The 15,372-nt window shown below is 43.8% G+C and overlaps 1 protein-coding gene across 1 annotated transcript in view; it reads left to right on the forward strand.

Annotated features, from left to right (window-relative positions):
* Positions 1-15,372, forward strand: part of DHPS (deoxyhypusine synthase) — a gene marked incomplete in the record, with an annotated part of 571,286 nt that overhangs the window by 31,916 nt on the left and 523,998 nt on the right. Inside the window, 1 exon segment of the mRNA XM_044084725.1 lies at positions 51-215. Coding sequence (XP_043940660.1) covers positions 51-215 — 165 coding nt within the window.

Consider the following 15,372-nt stretch of genomic DNA (forward strand, 5'->3'; position numbering starts at 1 on the left):
CGATTGAAGGAATTTCCACACTGCTGATTATTCATGTTTTCTCCATATAGATTGAAAAGAAGCTGGAGCCTCTGAGTGAAGAGGAGCTAAAAGAAGAAAATCTGAATCCATTAAAAAGAGAGAAGTCTGGCTGCACGATTTTCCTGGGTTATACCTCTAACCTCATCAGCTGTGGGGTTAGGGAACCCATCCGCTACCTGGTGCAGAACAATATGGTATGTTCGCTAACTGATTTAAAGTTTCATTTTTTTTAAGTGACAAATAAGAGTAACTGCTTTGGTATAGCACTGGGGAGGAGGCTTTGTTTTTTGTGGCACTAGTATGGGCTTTCTTTGTGAATGTAAAGAAACACTGTGGGAATTGTCAGGGTTTTTTTTGCTTAAGTTTGCAAAGTAATCTTTACAAAGTTTGGCGTCTAGGATTTTATGTACTGCGGCAGATGCACCTAATGTCCTGGTAAACTGTCTTATCCCCTGGTCGAAGCTTACTTTGTGTTTTTTATATTGTATGCTTGTTTAGAATTTACTAGACATTCTTGTGGTATGTACCATAACTCATGAGTAGAAGCACCCCCCCCCCCCATTCGTTGGATTCCCACATGGTCTGGACTCATCGGGTTCATTGAGGAGTTGTTGAATGTTGCGGTAGTTGTACTACTTTCTAAAGTTGCTATACTTGTTGCTGTTGAATGTTGGGGTAGTTGCAATACTTTCTGAAGTTGCTATACATGTTGTGATGAATTTCACTTTGGTTGTAGGAATCCTATTTGTTAGATGTAATATTTATTAAAACTCATAACTTCAAGAGTGAAATGATTGTTACTGTCTGAAGTATTTTAGTGCATTTACTGAAAGGATGAACATAAAGCAATGATGAATTTTTTCATATTAAGTGTTGCAGTAGCCTTAGCTCTATATGTAGATTATCATAGCTAACTATTTGGGAGGTGGAAGAAGAAGAGCCCAGGAGCCCCCTGGAGAATGGTCCTTGCAAATCTTCACCCAGACCCGCAAAAGGAATCGAGCTTCTTAGTGTACAGAACACCAAGTAGCAGCATCTAGAATACTTCCAGAATCCAACCCTTTCTAAAAGGTCATAGATGAAGCCGAGGGACTGGAATAGATTTGTTATGGGGAGTATAACAAAAGGGAATAGCCATAGGCAGCCATTTGGAAATAGTCTCTTTTGACACAGGTCGTCTACTCACATGAAATGAGCAATTGATATGAATATCTGAAATAAAAGAAGAGTTTAAATCCCTTAAATTTGTTTTGGTAACTGTAGGAGCTTAAATGACAACATTGTAGACTTAAAATGTATGCTAACAGGTGAAAAGTATGATTTGTTGTGCTTCACTGAAACTTGTTTAATGGTTGTAACAAACCTCTAATTGTTTAAAGTTTAACGGATAACATGTGGTTGGTTCGAACCACAGTGGTGGTAATGTATTTGTGTGTATCTGTATTAAGTTGCTCTACACAACTATCCATTCGTATGTATTGTTGAACTTTGATGGGGGAATTGTCTGGCAAAATATGACTGCAGGGTGGGAATCCTTTATAGACCCCCCCCCCCCCGCCTAGCTCGGGGAAAGAGCATGAAAAAAGGTAATGTAGAAAGGACCTGTGAATTGAATTCATAAAGTATATGATATAATCATTGGCGATATTGACCTTCCAGGAGTTGAAATGAATACCCTTCTACCAAATTTACTGTTACAAAGTCATTGAAAGGTTTATTTTTATGTAGCTGTGAACCGATTAACCATCCAACCAGGGATGATAACTTATTGGATGATTATCTTCATATTGATCACTGCTGCGGTATTGGACAGATGAGTTCCTTTTGGGGGAGGGGGCTTCCAGTTTCTTAATTTTTACTGATGTTTTATTACTTTCCTCTTTAGGAAAGTTATTTTAAAGCTAGGGGTCTTGTGATTTAATATCTTGTCTTGAGACTTAAATGATGAGTGCTCCATTTTAAAATTGTTTTCAGTTTAGAAGTAGTTTTAACTTTCTGATAAAAATTTATCTGAGAAATTGTGTTACTTTTACATTGTGGGGCCACCGTCGTGTTTGCAAGTGCTTTTGCTGTGGGTTTTTTTTTTTTTTTTCTCAAAAAAGTGACTTTTGTGAACTGGTAGCTTTACTGGCATTGTTGGATTTCTCCAGGATAGAGATACAGGCACCATTTTTGGCTCTACCATGGAACGGGATGTCAATCTAGTGGTTGGTCCTTCTTCCAGCTACAAAAAGAAAAAGTTAAGCAAACAGCCTTTGCCGCCATAGGTGGGTTACTTTGCTGTGGTCATTTGTTGCACCTCAGATCACGCTGCTTTTAGTCTGGATCCATGTGGTGTAGCACCTATAGCTACTGTGGACATTTTCTCTGCAGCTGTTGGGCTCCCCTCAGAGGGAAGGCCGTCATGAGTGGAAACTAAATCTGAGGGTCTTCCAAGATTTGATCTATCTGTGGGGAGTTCCTCAAGTAGATCTTTTTGCCTCCTCTCTGAGCAAAGAATTGGCAAAATTCTGTTCCAGGACTCCATGCAAGGAGGCCAGGAAGACAGGTGTCTTTTCTTTGGACAGAAATGCTGTTTTGTCTTTCTATCCATTCAACTAGTATCAAGCGTACTTTTGAAGATTCAAAGGGAATTCCCAAAGTCATTGTGGTGATTCACTTCTGGCCCAGACAACTATGGTTCTCTCTTCTGTTAGAAATGGCTGGGGACAACTACCACAAACTTCATAATGGATCTACGTACACAAAAACAGGTGTGTTTGATACACCCCACCATCAGTCATCAGTTGACTGCCTGGATGATAAGGCCTTAATTCCTTTTAGGCACCTGTTGTTTACTGAGGATGTGCAACAGGTATTAATGGAGGTGAGAACCTCCAACTAGAAAATCCCATATTAGCAAATGTAAAATTGTTTTCTAGCTGGTGCCAACAACATAACTAGCACCCATTCAGGGCAAGTTGTTCCATAGGTTTACAATATTTGTGAGTTGATTTCTTATGGCCTTTCTTATTCCTCTTGTCAAGGTTCATTATTGGTAGTTTCAGCATGCCTGTTCATGAATCCTTCTCTTTCAAAGCAGTCACTTGTCAAAATGTTTTTGAAAGGGGTTTTACATAAGAGGCCTCAAAGTAAACCCGTGGCCTCTACTTGAGATCTTAATTTTGTGTTGGAAACTAACACTTAATCCATTTTAACCAGCTGATCTGAGTTTCTTAACATGGAAAATGAATTGCTCTGACCTCTGCAAGAAGGGCATCTGAGGTGAAAGCTGCTGTGGTGAATCAACCCTACCTCATTGTCCAAAAGGACAGTGTTTCTTAGAGAACTAATCATTCTTTATGCCTGCAGTGTTTTTAGGTCAAACTGTCAATAGTTTTTCTTTCCTGAACCTAAAATTGAGGGAGAAAGGATACTGTACCGCAGATGTCCACAGACAACTTGGATACTATCTTGACTGGACTAAATCTTTCAGATCTTCAGATCAATTGTTTATGTTTTGTGACTATAAGAAGGAACAGTGTGTCACTCTAAAACTAAAACTAGTACCATGCTCACCATAACGAATCTATTCCAGGCAGGGTCAAGGCCCACTCTACAAGGATCTTTGCTTCTTCTATGGCATTTTGGAAAGGGTTTGATTCTAGAAGTATTTTAGAACCTGCTACTTGATCCTCTGGATTCCTTCTCTAGGTCTAGATCATTGCTTTGCTAGGACCATTCTCTGAGTTTCAGGACTCGTCTCCTTCCACCTCCCAAATATATTTAGCTATGGTAATCTACCCATATAGTCAAGGCTACTTCAGCAGTGATCAGTATGAAGAACATAGTGCAGTTGTGTAAGCTGAACTTACCATAACAATAGATGTTTGAATGGTCACTGCTGCAGTAGCTTCTCCCTCACTCCATCTCCCTTGATTTTTTTCTTTTTATGCCAGGGTGTGGGCATTTTAATTGTTCCTAGCCTTGTCCTGTCGGGGCTCAGCCTCCCTCTGCCTGCTGGCAGGAAAGCTGTGAAGGGCTTTGTGTCCAAAATTGTCTTAATCGGTTCAGCTCTAGCCGCTTGACAGTTTGGGTGCGTGAAAGTTGCCCTGGAAGCTGGCTGGCTGTTATTCTTGGGATGTAATGCATGTTGCTAAGGTCACTGCAACATTGATTATTCAGTTTGCTGTTATGGTAGGTTCATGTTACACAACTGTACTTTTATTTGGATAAATGACAGGACTAGTTGAGTTTTAAGCTGTAATATCTGTGCTCCAGTTGGAAAAGCCGATCGCTGTTCTATTCAATGTGAAATGGTAAGTAATAGTGAAAAATGTGTTTGAGCAAGTATACCCCTGAGGTTTTATAGAGCCAGCTTTGAGTCTACAAATAAGGAACTTCACTCGTCAGTCAGAGAGGCAACTGGAAGGAAAGTCCATTGAAATAAAGTGGGAAGCCTTTTATGATAACTTGAACACCTTAATAAACTTGGACCTATTGGTGTGGGCAGGGCAGTCATCAGAACAAACATTTCCCTCCATGGTGGAAAAAAGTTATGCAAACTGAAAAATAAAACAAAGGCCCTCTAGGAAAGGGAAAATACACTTCATGTGCCTCCATCAAATACAGATACAGTATTGAGCAAACATCTTTCAGGAGTTTATCTCTGAAAGTTAGAATTGACTGAGAATCAGCTAGCCAAGCATACTAAGATGAATAAAAGATCCCATTCAAGTGCCCAAGATGTTTTAGGAATGAAAATACCTCCACATTGTTGTTGTATGGAAACTCTGCTGTTACAGGCCCTGCTGAACTAGCAGATTTGCTAAGAAAGTTTCACTTTTAAAATAGGCGTAAGGATTATTTTATTGGCATTTGTTTACTGGGAAAGTCCACTGGGCCAAGAAGAGCCCATTGTCAGTGGAGGTCCAGGGAGAAAATCTCCACAAGAAACCCAAGTAGAATGTAAAGTACATCAAGGCACATTTTACAGTCTCTACATAACAAAGGGAAGAAAAAATATATAGTTGTAAGGTAGGTGGTAGATCTGCTTGTCTGAATCTCCCTCATGAGTCAGTTTCAAAGGTACTGGGGAGCATTAAAGTGGAGCTGCAGGCCTTGGCTGTTTATATGTTCTTTCTGGAATAGCAAGTGGCTTGATATCCTGCCTTCAGGAACTCTCTCAAAAATCACTGGAGGAGGGATTTGTTCCCAACATGTGGAAGGAAGCAGTTGTTATCCCAATATTCAAAGGATATGTGAGAGAATCACCGGAGGGGGGATGTATTCAACATGTTTTAGGAAGCAGTTGTCCGAATACCTAAAAGATGTGTACAAAAATCAGTGGAGGGATATGTTCTCAACATGTGAAAGGAAGCAGTTGTCCCAGTACTCAGTCATTGTACAATTATAAACATATTAGTTTGACCTCAGTACCGGGTAAATGTTTTGAGTGAGCAGTTTGTAGTCTGCTCTACGGGATACTGGACAAAAGGACTGATGCCTCCCTACAGGGAAAACATGTTGATGTGTTTGACTAGTCTTATCCGGTTTTATGATGTCTTTTGCTCGAATGGACTTTGGCCTTTCTAGTGACATTGCTTACCTGGCTCTGGCAGAGGCTTCTGCATTGGTCCCTGTGACAGAATATTCTGATTATGTTAAAGTGTAACATGAATATGTATGTTGCATGCTGGGTAGTCTGCTGGGTATCCGGAATGATATTGAGTGAGAATAGGGCATTCTTTTTCAAACATAAGAAATGTTGAACGCCAAGAAATGCAATGTTATGCATATTGTGCTCTGAATAATGAAATTTTGACCAAGTTCTGTTAGAGATTTAGGATGCATGGATACTTCAGACTTTGATATTAAGACAGTGGTGAAGAAGTCTTAAGGTCTTCAAAAGACATCTTGAGTGTCAATAGTAGACAGAAATCTTGTTTCTACTATATCTGTGCTATAAATATTATAGAATCCTGTAGGTATTTATCATAACACTTGCCCTCGTACATATCCTGTACCACTCTTACATACTTCTCTGACACTCCCGACCTCCTCATACAATACCATAACTCCTCTCTAGGCACCCTGTCATATAGGTTCATACTAGGCTATCTGCCCTAGGGCATTTATAAGCCTAGCCAGAGTGTGTTTGGCTTTTGCCACCCATTTTAAATTAATTTTGCTATGCCCTTTTTCGAGGTTGGTATACTGTGTCTCTAACAGTGACACAGAAGTGATACCCGGGGTAAACCTACGATCTCCCATCCACTCATCAAGATTCCTCTTGAAGAGAGTCAATGAGGGACTCTGCCTAACCTGGACTGGGATTTTATTCCAGAGTGAAGGGAGCCTCTGGGTTATGAATCTGTCCCTCCAGCATGTCCTATTTATTTCAGTGCTGAGGTTCAAGTCTCTCGAGCGCGTAGCTCGGTGCGATTTGGATTTTCTGAGGTGCATCATGTCTATTAATTCCAGGTTGGACATGGCTTTATACGTCCGGCACAGATCGCGTCTGAGCATGCGGTATGCCATTGAGTAGAGCTGGAGTTTCTTTAACCGGACAGCATATGGCATCTGTTTGAGCCCTTTGATCCTCTTGGTGAGGTACTTTTGGGGTCTTTCCAGTTGCTGCAGGTGTCTGGTAAGGTACATCCCAAAAGGGGCATTGTACTATATTATGGGCCTGATGAGGGATGAGTAAAGAGGCACGATGACCTCCCCTGATCTAGATGTGAATCCCTTCATGATTAGGTGGGCTGTATAAAATGTTCTTCTAACCACTTTGGCCCCGTGGTTGTCAAATGAGAGATTGCTATCAACTTGGGTCCCCAGGTCCCTAATTACTACTTCTGTACTTAATGGATTACCACCTATGTGGTAATTTGTGGGCACTGTTTTTGCCAAAGGGAATGACTATACACTTTTTGGCGTTTAGCTTGAGGCCATGGCTCTGGCACCAGTTGTCTGTTTCTATGAGGCCCTTTTGGAGGATGCTTGTGTCAGCTGGAGAGTCTATTATGGTGCCCAGTTTGCAGTCATCTGCGAACTTGGTCAGCCACAGTCCTTCAGTGTTGGCCTGTACCTCTGAGAAATATATACAGAACGAGAGGTCCCAGGTCTGAGCCTTGTGGGACGCCACTTGTAACTGGTTTGGAGTCTGACATGGCTCCAGCAATTCTAACCATGTGGTTTCTGTCATTGAGCCAGTTTGCAACCCATCTAGTGACATAGGGGTTTATATTTAAGCTGGTGAGCTTATCTATAATGCCCGAGTGGGGTATTGTATCGGAGGCTTTTGCGAGATCCAGGTAGGCTGTGTGGACCACCTTCCCCTCGTCAATGGCCTTGGTGACTGTTTCAAAGAAATCAACCAGGTTTAAGAGGCAGGATCTGCCCTTAAAGCCGAACTGGGTAGGATCCAGTGTTTGTAGGTCCCCAATATCTTTGAGGTCCATGATCCTTTCCATAGCTTTGCAGACCAAGCTAGTCAGGCGATATTTTCCAGGATCCGTTGAGGCACCACTTTTGTGGAGAGGGACCACTGTTGCTGTACGCCACTCTTTTGGTATATATCCTGTAGTAAGGCTGAGATTGAACAGTAGTTTTATGTTTGGATTTAGCTCTTCTTGAGTTCATGTAGGATGCAGCCTGGGACACCGTCTGGTCCCATTGATGCTGTGTTTTTTGCTTTGGAGAGGGCGGCTCTTACCTGAGCATCTGAGATGTCAGGGGGGCAGCACTCTGCTGGGATAGATATTTGCCCTTTTGGTGGGGAGGGGGAGGGAGAAGTTTGCACTGTACCTGTTGGCTAGGATGTTGGCAAAGTCTGTGGGTTTGGTGTATTTTTTGTCATTTTGGACTAATTCTGAGCATATCTGGGAATGATTATCCTTAGTGTCTTGTGCAATTTTCCTCTCTAAGCTGGCCTTCGATGATTTTATGAGTGCCTGTAGTTTTTTGCTAATACTGATCAGAGATTCCTTCCCTTTTTGGGATTTTGCTCTATCATGTAGTAGCTTCCTCCTTCTATTGTATAGTTTGTTTATGGCTGGGGTCCACCAGACAGAACGTCTGCCTTTGGAGGATTGGGTCTTGGTTTTATTTGGGATTGCATGATCCATGCATTCCTGAAGGTGTTCATAGAATGCGTTTGTAAAGGATTCTGCGGTCTGAGCTGTATTTTCCACAGGCCTGGGGACTTTGAAGGATTCCACCTCTGTTTTGAGGAGTGTGAAATTTGCTTTAGAGAAGTTTTTCACTGTGGTTTTCTGGGCATGGGGTGGGGTCGGGATGTGAATATCCAGTGAGATTAGTTTATGGTCTGATCTTACCAGTGAGAGATACACTTCTGGTCTGGAGCATGGAGTCCCCATGTTGGTGATGATCAGGTCCAGTATGTTTTCCCCTCTTGTGGGAGTGGTAACAAGTTCCATAGCATTTGTGTTTATAAATTCTAGGAACCTTTGGGCTAGGGTGTTGGAGCTAGAGTAATGCTCTCCCAGTCTGTTTGGGTAGTTGAAGTCGGCCAATATAATGGTGTTTTGAGAGACCTTCATATTTTCCAGCCTTCTCAGGAAGGCCGAGTGGGGTTCCTGGGTTTGGGAAGGTGGTCTGTAGCAGGCTATAAACTGGAAGGCAGTTTTACCCACTGTTAGTTGCACATGGATAGTCTCTGATGCGTCGTGCTGTGCCACCAACCTGGAGGTGTGGGTATCTTTGACGAATATTGATACTCCCCCTCCTTTTGTGGTTTGGTCCATATGCTTTCTCTAAATCCACAAAGACACAATGCAACTCCTGACCTCAGTACTTCTCCAACACTTTCAGAGCAAGCACCTTGACTTGTCTGTAAATTTATTTCTGCATGCTTTCTTTAAAGGTCTCTTTCACTTTGGCCTAAAGCGAAAAATAGCCAGACTGTGTATCGACATTCTTTGGAGTCTACTACCTGACTTGTATCTCCTAATAGAAATGAATAAAGTAGTGACTGGTTTCTTGTGATGTCTGTAGACGAAATTACAAAAGTAGAGGAATACAGTAAGAGGTTAGAGTGAAATGGGAGATATAAATAGATGGTGTTGGAGTGTCCTGGAAATGAGTGAGGGAAAGTTCCAGCATCATAGGTTGCCTTCCATGCTGGTACTTGCTGTTCTCTGTCCCCACTCCCAGCTTTCTGCTGTCTACTTGCTGTTCTCGGTCCCCACTCCCAGCTTTCTGCTGTCCACTTGCTGTTCTCGGTCCCCACTCCCAGCTTTCTGCTGTCACTTGCTGTTCTCGGTCCCCACTCCCAGCTTTCTGCTGTCACTTGCTGTTCTTGGTTCTCCACTTCCAGCGTGCTGCTGCCATGTGCTGTTCTTGGTTCTCCACTTCCAGCGTGCTGCTGCCATGTGCTGTTCTTGGCTTCTCCACTCCCAACTTTCTGCTGTCACTTGCTGTTCTTGGTTCTCCACTTCCAGCTTGCTGCTGCCATGTGCTGTTCTTGGTTCTCCACTTCCAGCGTGCTGCTGCCATGTGCTGTTCTTGGCTTCTCCACTCCCAACTTTCTGCTGTCACTTGCTGTTCTTGGTTCTCCACTTCCAGCGTGCTGCTGCCATGTGCTGTTCTTGGCTTCTCCACTCCCAACTTTCTGCTGGCACTTGCTGATCTTGGTTTCCCATTCCTTGCTGTTCTTGGTCCCCAAGAACTGCCATGTGCTGTTCTTGGCTTCTCCACTCCCAACTTTCTGCTGGCACTTGCTGATCTTGGTTTCCCATTCCTTGCTGTTCTTGGTCCCCACTCCCAGCTTTCTGCTGTCACTTGCTGTTCTTGGTTCTCCACTTCCAGCATGCTGCCGCCATGTGCTGTTCTTGGTTTCTCCACTCCCAGCTTTCTGCTGTCACTTGCTGTTCTTGGTTCTCCACTTCCAGCGTGCTGCCGCCATGTGCTGTTCTTGGTTTCTCCACTCCCAACTTTCTACTGGCACTTGCTGATCTTGGTTTCCCATTCCTTTTTCTTGGCAGTTGTGACTCCATGTAGTTTGTGTGGTCCCACTCCACAAAGGCGGTGCCTCTACGGACTCTGGTAATTACGGCCCCATAAGCTTAACAAGTCTAGTCTGCAAAGCTATGGAGAGTATCATAATGGAGCTCATAAACAAAGATATAGGGGACTTGCAGACATTGGACCCGACCCAGTTTGGCTTCGTCAAGGGCAGATCATGCCTTTTGAACTTGGTCTACTTCTTCGAAACGGTCACCAAAGGCCATTGATGAGGGAAAGGCAGTCCATACAGCCTACCTTGACCTTGCAAAGGCTTTCGACACAATACCCCACTCGGGTATTGTAGAAAAACTTACCAGCTTAAATGTAAACCCATATGTCACAAGATGGGTTGCAAACTGGCTTAAGGACAGAACCCACAGGGTTAGAGTTGCTGGTGCTATGTCAGACTCCAAGCCGGTCACAAGTGGTGTCCCACAGCGCTCGGTCCTTGGCCCCCTATTGTTCGGCATCAAGTACAGGCCAACATGAGAGGACTTTGGCTGACAAAGTTTGCAGACGACTGCAAACTGGGCGCCATAGTGGAAAGTGCATCGGACACGGATATCCTTCAGAAGGGACTCACGGAAACAGATAGCTGGTGCCAGAGCCATGGCCTGAAATTAAACGCCAAAAAATGTATAGTCATACCCTTCGGGAAAAACAAGGTAACCCCAAGCTACCATATAGGCGGCAATCCCCTAAGCACAGAAGAGGTTCAGGGACCCAGGTTGACAGTGGCTTTTCTTTTGACACTCACGTTGCTAAAGTGGTTAGAAAGACCTTCTACATTGCCCACCTGATCATGAAGGGATTCGCATCCAGATCTAGTGAGGTCATTGTTCCCCAGTACTCTTCACTTATCAGACCAATGATCGAGTACAATGCCCCATTCGGGATGTATCTCACCCGACATCTGCAGCAATTGGAGAGACCCCAAAAGTTCCTCACCAAAAGGATAAAGGGACTCCAAAATCTGTCATATGCTGCCAGATTGAAGAAACTCCAGCTCTATTCAGTCGCATACCGTCTGCTCAGAGGTGACATGTGCCTGACATACAAGGCCATGTCCAACCCGCCATGTCCAACCCGGAATTAATGGACATGCTCCACCTCAAAAAATCCAAATCCACCAAAACCACTAGAGCAAGCGTCCTAAACCTTAGCACGGATATAAATAAGACGTGCTGGAGGGATAGATTTATCACTCTGAGACTCCCTATGCTGTGGAATAAAATCCCAGTCCATGTGAGGCAGAGCACCTCGCTGGCTCTGTTCAAGAGAAATCTTGACCTGTGGATGGGAGATCGTAGGTTTACTCCGGGAATCATCTCTGTGTCACTGCTAGACAGAGGCACAACAAACTAATGGGCACAGTATTTTTTTCATATAAGGGGTGGCGTAAGCCACAAAACTTTGGGCTAGGCTTATAAATGCCTTAGGGCAGATAGCCTAGTGGGTGGAAAGATCAGACCAGCTATGATCTTTCCACCCATGGCCTGGGCCAAGTAAGGGTAGGTGCTGCTTTTATATGGAGTAATTATAAAATTGAGTCGTGTTAACAGAAGAACATTGGACATTATACTTGATTATTTTAGGTGTAATGCTTTGTTTTGTTTTAGAATGTCTCTTAAATGAGAAAGAGAAGGTTACATTTCATTTAAAAATGAGTGCTACATGCCTGACTGCTACAGGTATTGTACAGGTATGAAGCCCAGACTTTGATCTGAATTCGGTTGGAAACTATAAATCTAAAGAAACAGGATCATCAGGCAGTGTGATGAGCAGGGTTTCAGAGGAGTGCATCACCACTGAGGTGCTATCATGTATCGGGCAACATGATGAATAGGGTTTGAGGAGTGCATCCCCACTGAGGTGCAGTCCTGTATCGGGCAGCGTGATGAGCAGGGTTTCAGAGGAGTGTACCACCACTGAGATGGTCATTTTCCTAGCATTGCATGCTCGCCATGTCAGTGTTATCAGGCATGTCTGAAATACAGGAGTGGAAGAAACTAACTTGTATAATTACCTGTGGAACACTGTATGATGATCCATCCCTTCCTAGCATGTCCCTCCCCAAGTTGTGGGACATTTAATTCTGCTTAAACATATGACTATTCTTGGCTGGAGAGACTAGGCCCATCTAGTGGCTGTATATGTCTGGGGTGTGCAGTTATGGTGGATCGAGCCATGAGCTGTTTGAGAAGTTAAGACTTAATGGCTGAGAGTGTAGGGTGTAGCTCAATAAATAAAAACAGAGTAGGGAGTTCATAGGTAGGTACTAGGCACTAGGCTATCTGCCCGAAGGCATTTATAAGCCTAGCCAGAATGTGTTGGCTTTGTTTCCCATCCACTCGTCAAGGTTTCTCTTGAGGAGTGTTGGCGAGAAGCTCTGCCTAATGTAGATTGGAATCTTGTTCCAAAAGATGGGAAGTCTCTGGGACAGGAATCTGTCCCTCCAGCTGTCCTATTTATTGTTGTGGTGAGGTTTAGATCCCTAGAGCATGTGACTCAAGGGAGATATGGTATTCTTTAGGTGGACATGTCCAATTCTGTTTGGACATGGCCATGGCCTTGTATATCAGGCAGCGATCACCTCTGAGTAGGCGGTATGCAACGGAGTAGAGCTGGAGTTTCTTCAGTCGAGCTGCATGGGGCATCTGTTTGAGGCCAGTGATCCTCTTAGTGAGGTACTTCTGTGGTCTTTCCAGCTGTTGCAGGTGTCTTGTAATGTACATCCCAAATGGGGCATTGTACTCTATGATGGGTCTGAGTAGTGGGACACCATGACCTCTCTTGATCTGGATGCGAACCCTTTTCTGATTAGGTGGGCCACATAGAAGCATTTTCTAACCACTTTGGCAATGTGATTATCAAAGGAGAGATTACTATCTACTTGGGTCCCCAGATCCCTTATTACGTCTTCCGTATTTAGAGGAATACCACCTATGTGGTAGTTTGTGGGTACTTTTTTTTTCCAAAGGGTATAACTATGCACTTTTTGGCATTTAGCTTGAGGCCATGATTTTGACGCCAGGTATCAGTCTTAGTGAGACCCTTTTGGAGGATGTCTGTCTCAGCCAGAGAGTCAATTATAGCCCTTAGTTTGCAGTCTGCGAACTTGGTCAGCCATATTCCTCCTGTGCTTGCCTGTACCTCTGAGAAGTATATGCCGAAAAGGAGGGGTCCTAGGACTGAGCCCTGGGGGACGCCACTTGTAACCGGTTTAGAGTCGGACCTAGCTCTCGCAACTCTCTAAATGGGTTCTGTCCGTGAGCCAGTTGGCAACCCATCTTGTGACGTAAGGGTTTTATGTTCAGGCTGGTGAGCTTGTCTATAATACCAGAATGGGGAATGGTGTCGAAGGCCTTTTGAGAGGTCTAGGTTAGCTGTGTACCACCTTTCCCTCATGTATAGCCTTGGTAACTGTCTCAAGTCCACCAGGTTCAGGAGGCATGATCTGCCCTTAACAAAACCGAACTGGGTAGGGTCCAGTGTTTGGAGGATGTTCTTTGTGTTTCATTGTTGCAGTCATTACATTTGGGTAATCTGCTGAATTCTACCTGAATAACAAAGTCTTGGGTCCTGCGTCAGTTGCTGTCTCGTCTTCAATGACGTCGGGGGTATAAAACATGCAGCCGATGCCGTTTTAATCTGTCTTTCTTGCTGCGCGGTGCCCAAAGCATAAGCAGTTTGCAAGTGCCGGTCGACCGACTCCTGAAATTTTCGTTTTCGAGTTTCCGAACTGAAGTCTTCAAACTATAAAGTTAAGTACCCTGTTGGGGAAACTTTTCTTGCTCCTTTCCGATGTCTGTAAAAGTTAATATTTGCTTCCCACAAGTAATACAATTATCTCATAAGGATTTTCATTTGTACTGTATTCCTTGCCTAGGCCCTGATCACAACGTGCCTTGCTGTCGGTTTTGTGCTACATTTAACCAACGCACTAAGTGTCTGTATATTTTTGCTTCTAAATACTTTGGTAAAAGATTTAACTATCCTGAAATGTCATCGGTTAGCAATCGGACTACTGGAATTCACAAACACAAGGAAAAAGACAGCGGTCCAAAACAGATGACGAAGCTTCTCCTAAGCCAGTCGCCGGTACTCTGGTGCTTTTGCAGCCCCTGATGCCCGCTACTTTTGAGTCGTAGGTCTCTACCGAGACCCATTCAGGGTCCAGTATGCCGCGAGGTTATGCAAGTATTGAACCCATGGATGTGTCTCCCTTGGATGGGTCCGGAGCCGCTGAGCAGGCACCTGCTTCTGAGGGTGTTTTCAGGCCTCAACTTTTGTATATTAAACAGACGCCATCATCAAAAACAAGGCCAAAACCTACTTCTGTCTTTTTAAAAAAAAAAAAAAAAAAATGAGCCATATGCTCAGGCCCTTATGCCTAAAAAAACAAATTATCAAAACGGCTGAGGATTTAATTACCTTGATCAGGGGTTCCCAACCCCCCCCCCCCCCTTGCTAAGAGGCCTAGGCAAGGCACTGATTATGAATCTTCAGATCAGGCACAAGAACTCCTCTCAAAAAGCTTGGAAAGTGTATGCTGTATCCTTCAGCTGGAAAAACTTATCAGTCTATGCCTTTACCCCTCTGCTTCTACTCTCCAAGTCTGACAGGAAAAGCCAAAAATGATTGCTTAGGACTGGCCTCGCCAACACTGGTACCTGGAATATGTCGCACCTTCCACCGTGGTACTTTCATCCAACACCTCATCTATTGTGTCAGCAGAACTATCAAATTCTTCATACTCTGTTCCAAACTCTGAATCTTGCAGCATGGCTAATCAACTAAATTCACCAATCACATCTCTCAGTAAACCTGTGATGGATGTCATTTCGTAGGCTAGAAGGCCTAGTACTAGAAAATCTTATGCTGATAAATGGAAGAGATTCTGTGCTTGGAACAAAGCACAAGGATTAGACACAGCAAAGCCCGATTTATTCCTCTGATTTTGCAATACATAACTGAGATGCTTCACAAGGCCCTATCTATTTCTTCAATAAAAATCCATGCCTCTGCCATTTTGGCTCATTGCAACACAGAGCCTCCTCTCTTCTCTCATCCCCTGCTAAAGCAGTAACTCGGAGGGGTCAAAAATTTAATGCCTCCCAGGAGAGCACTGACTCCTGCATGGGACCTCAATTTTGTGCTGGAAAAACTCACTCTACCTCCTTTTGAACCAGCTGCTACTGCTGATATAAAATTTCTTTCTTGGAAAACTGCCTTTCTTTTGGCAGTCACTTCAGCTAGAAGGGTTTCGGAGCTACAGGCTCTCATGGCAGTGGAGCCTTTCATTCTTTTTTACCCGGACAGGGTGGCCTAAGGTGGTATGCA

This window comes from Protopterus annectens, chromosome 9.part0, assembly GCF_019279795.1.
Source record: "Protopterus annectens isolate FY-2018-M chromosome 9.part0, PAN1.0, whole genome shotgun sequence".
Lineage (NCBI taxonomy): Eukaryota > Metazoa > Chordata > Ceratodontiformes > Protopteridae > Protopterus > Protopterus annectens.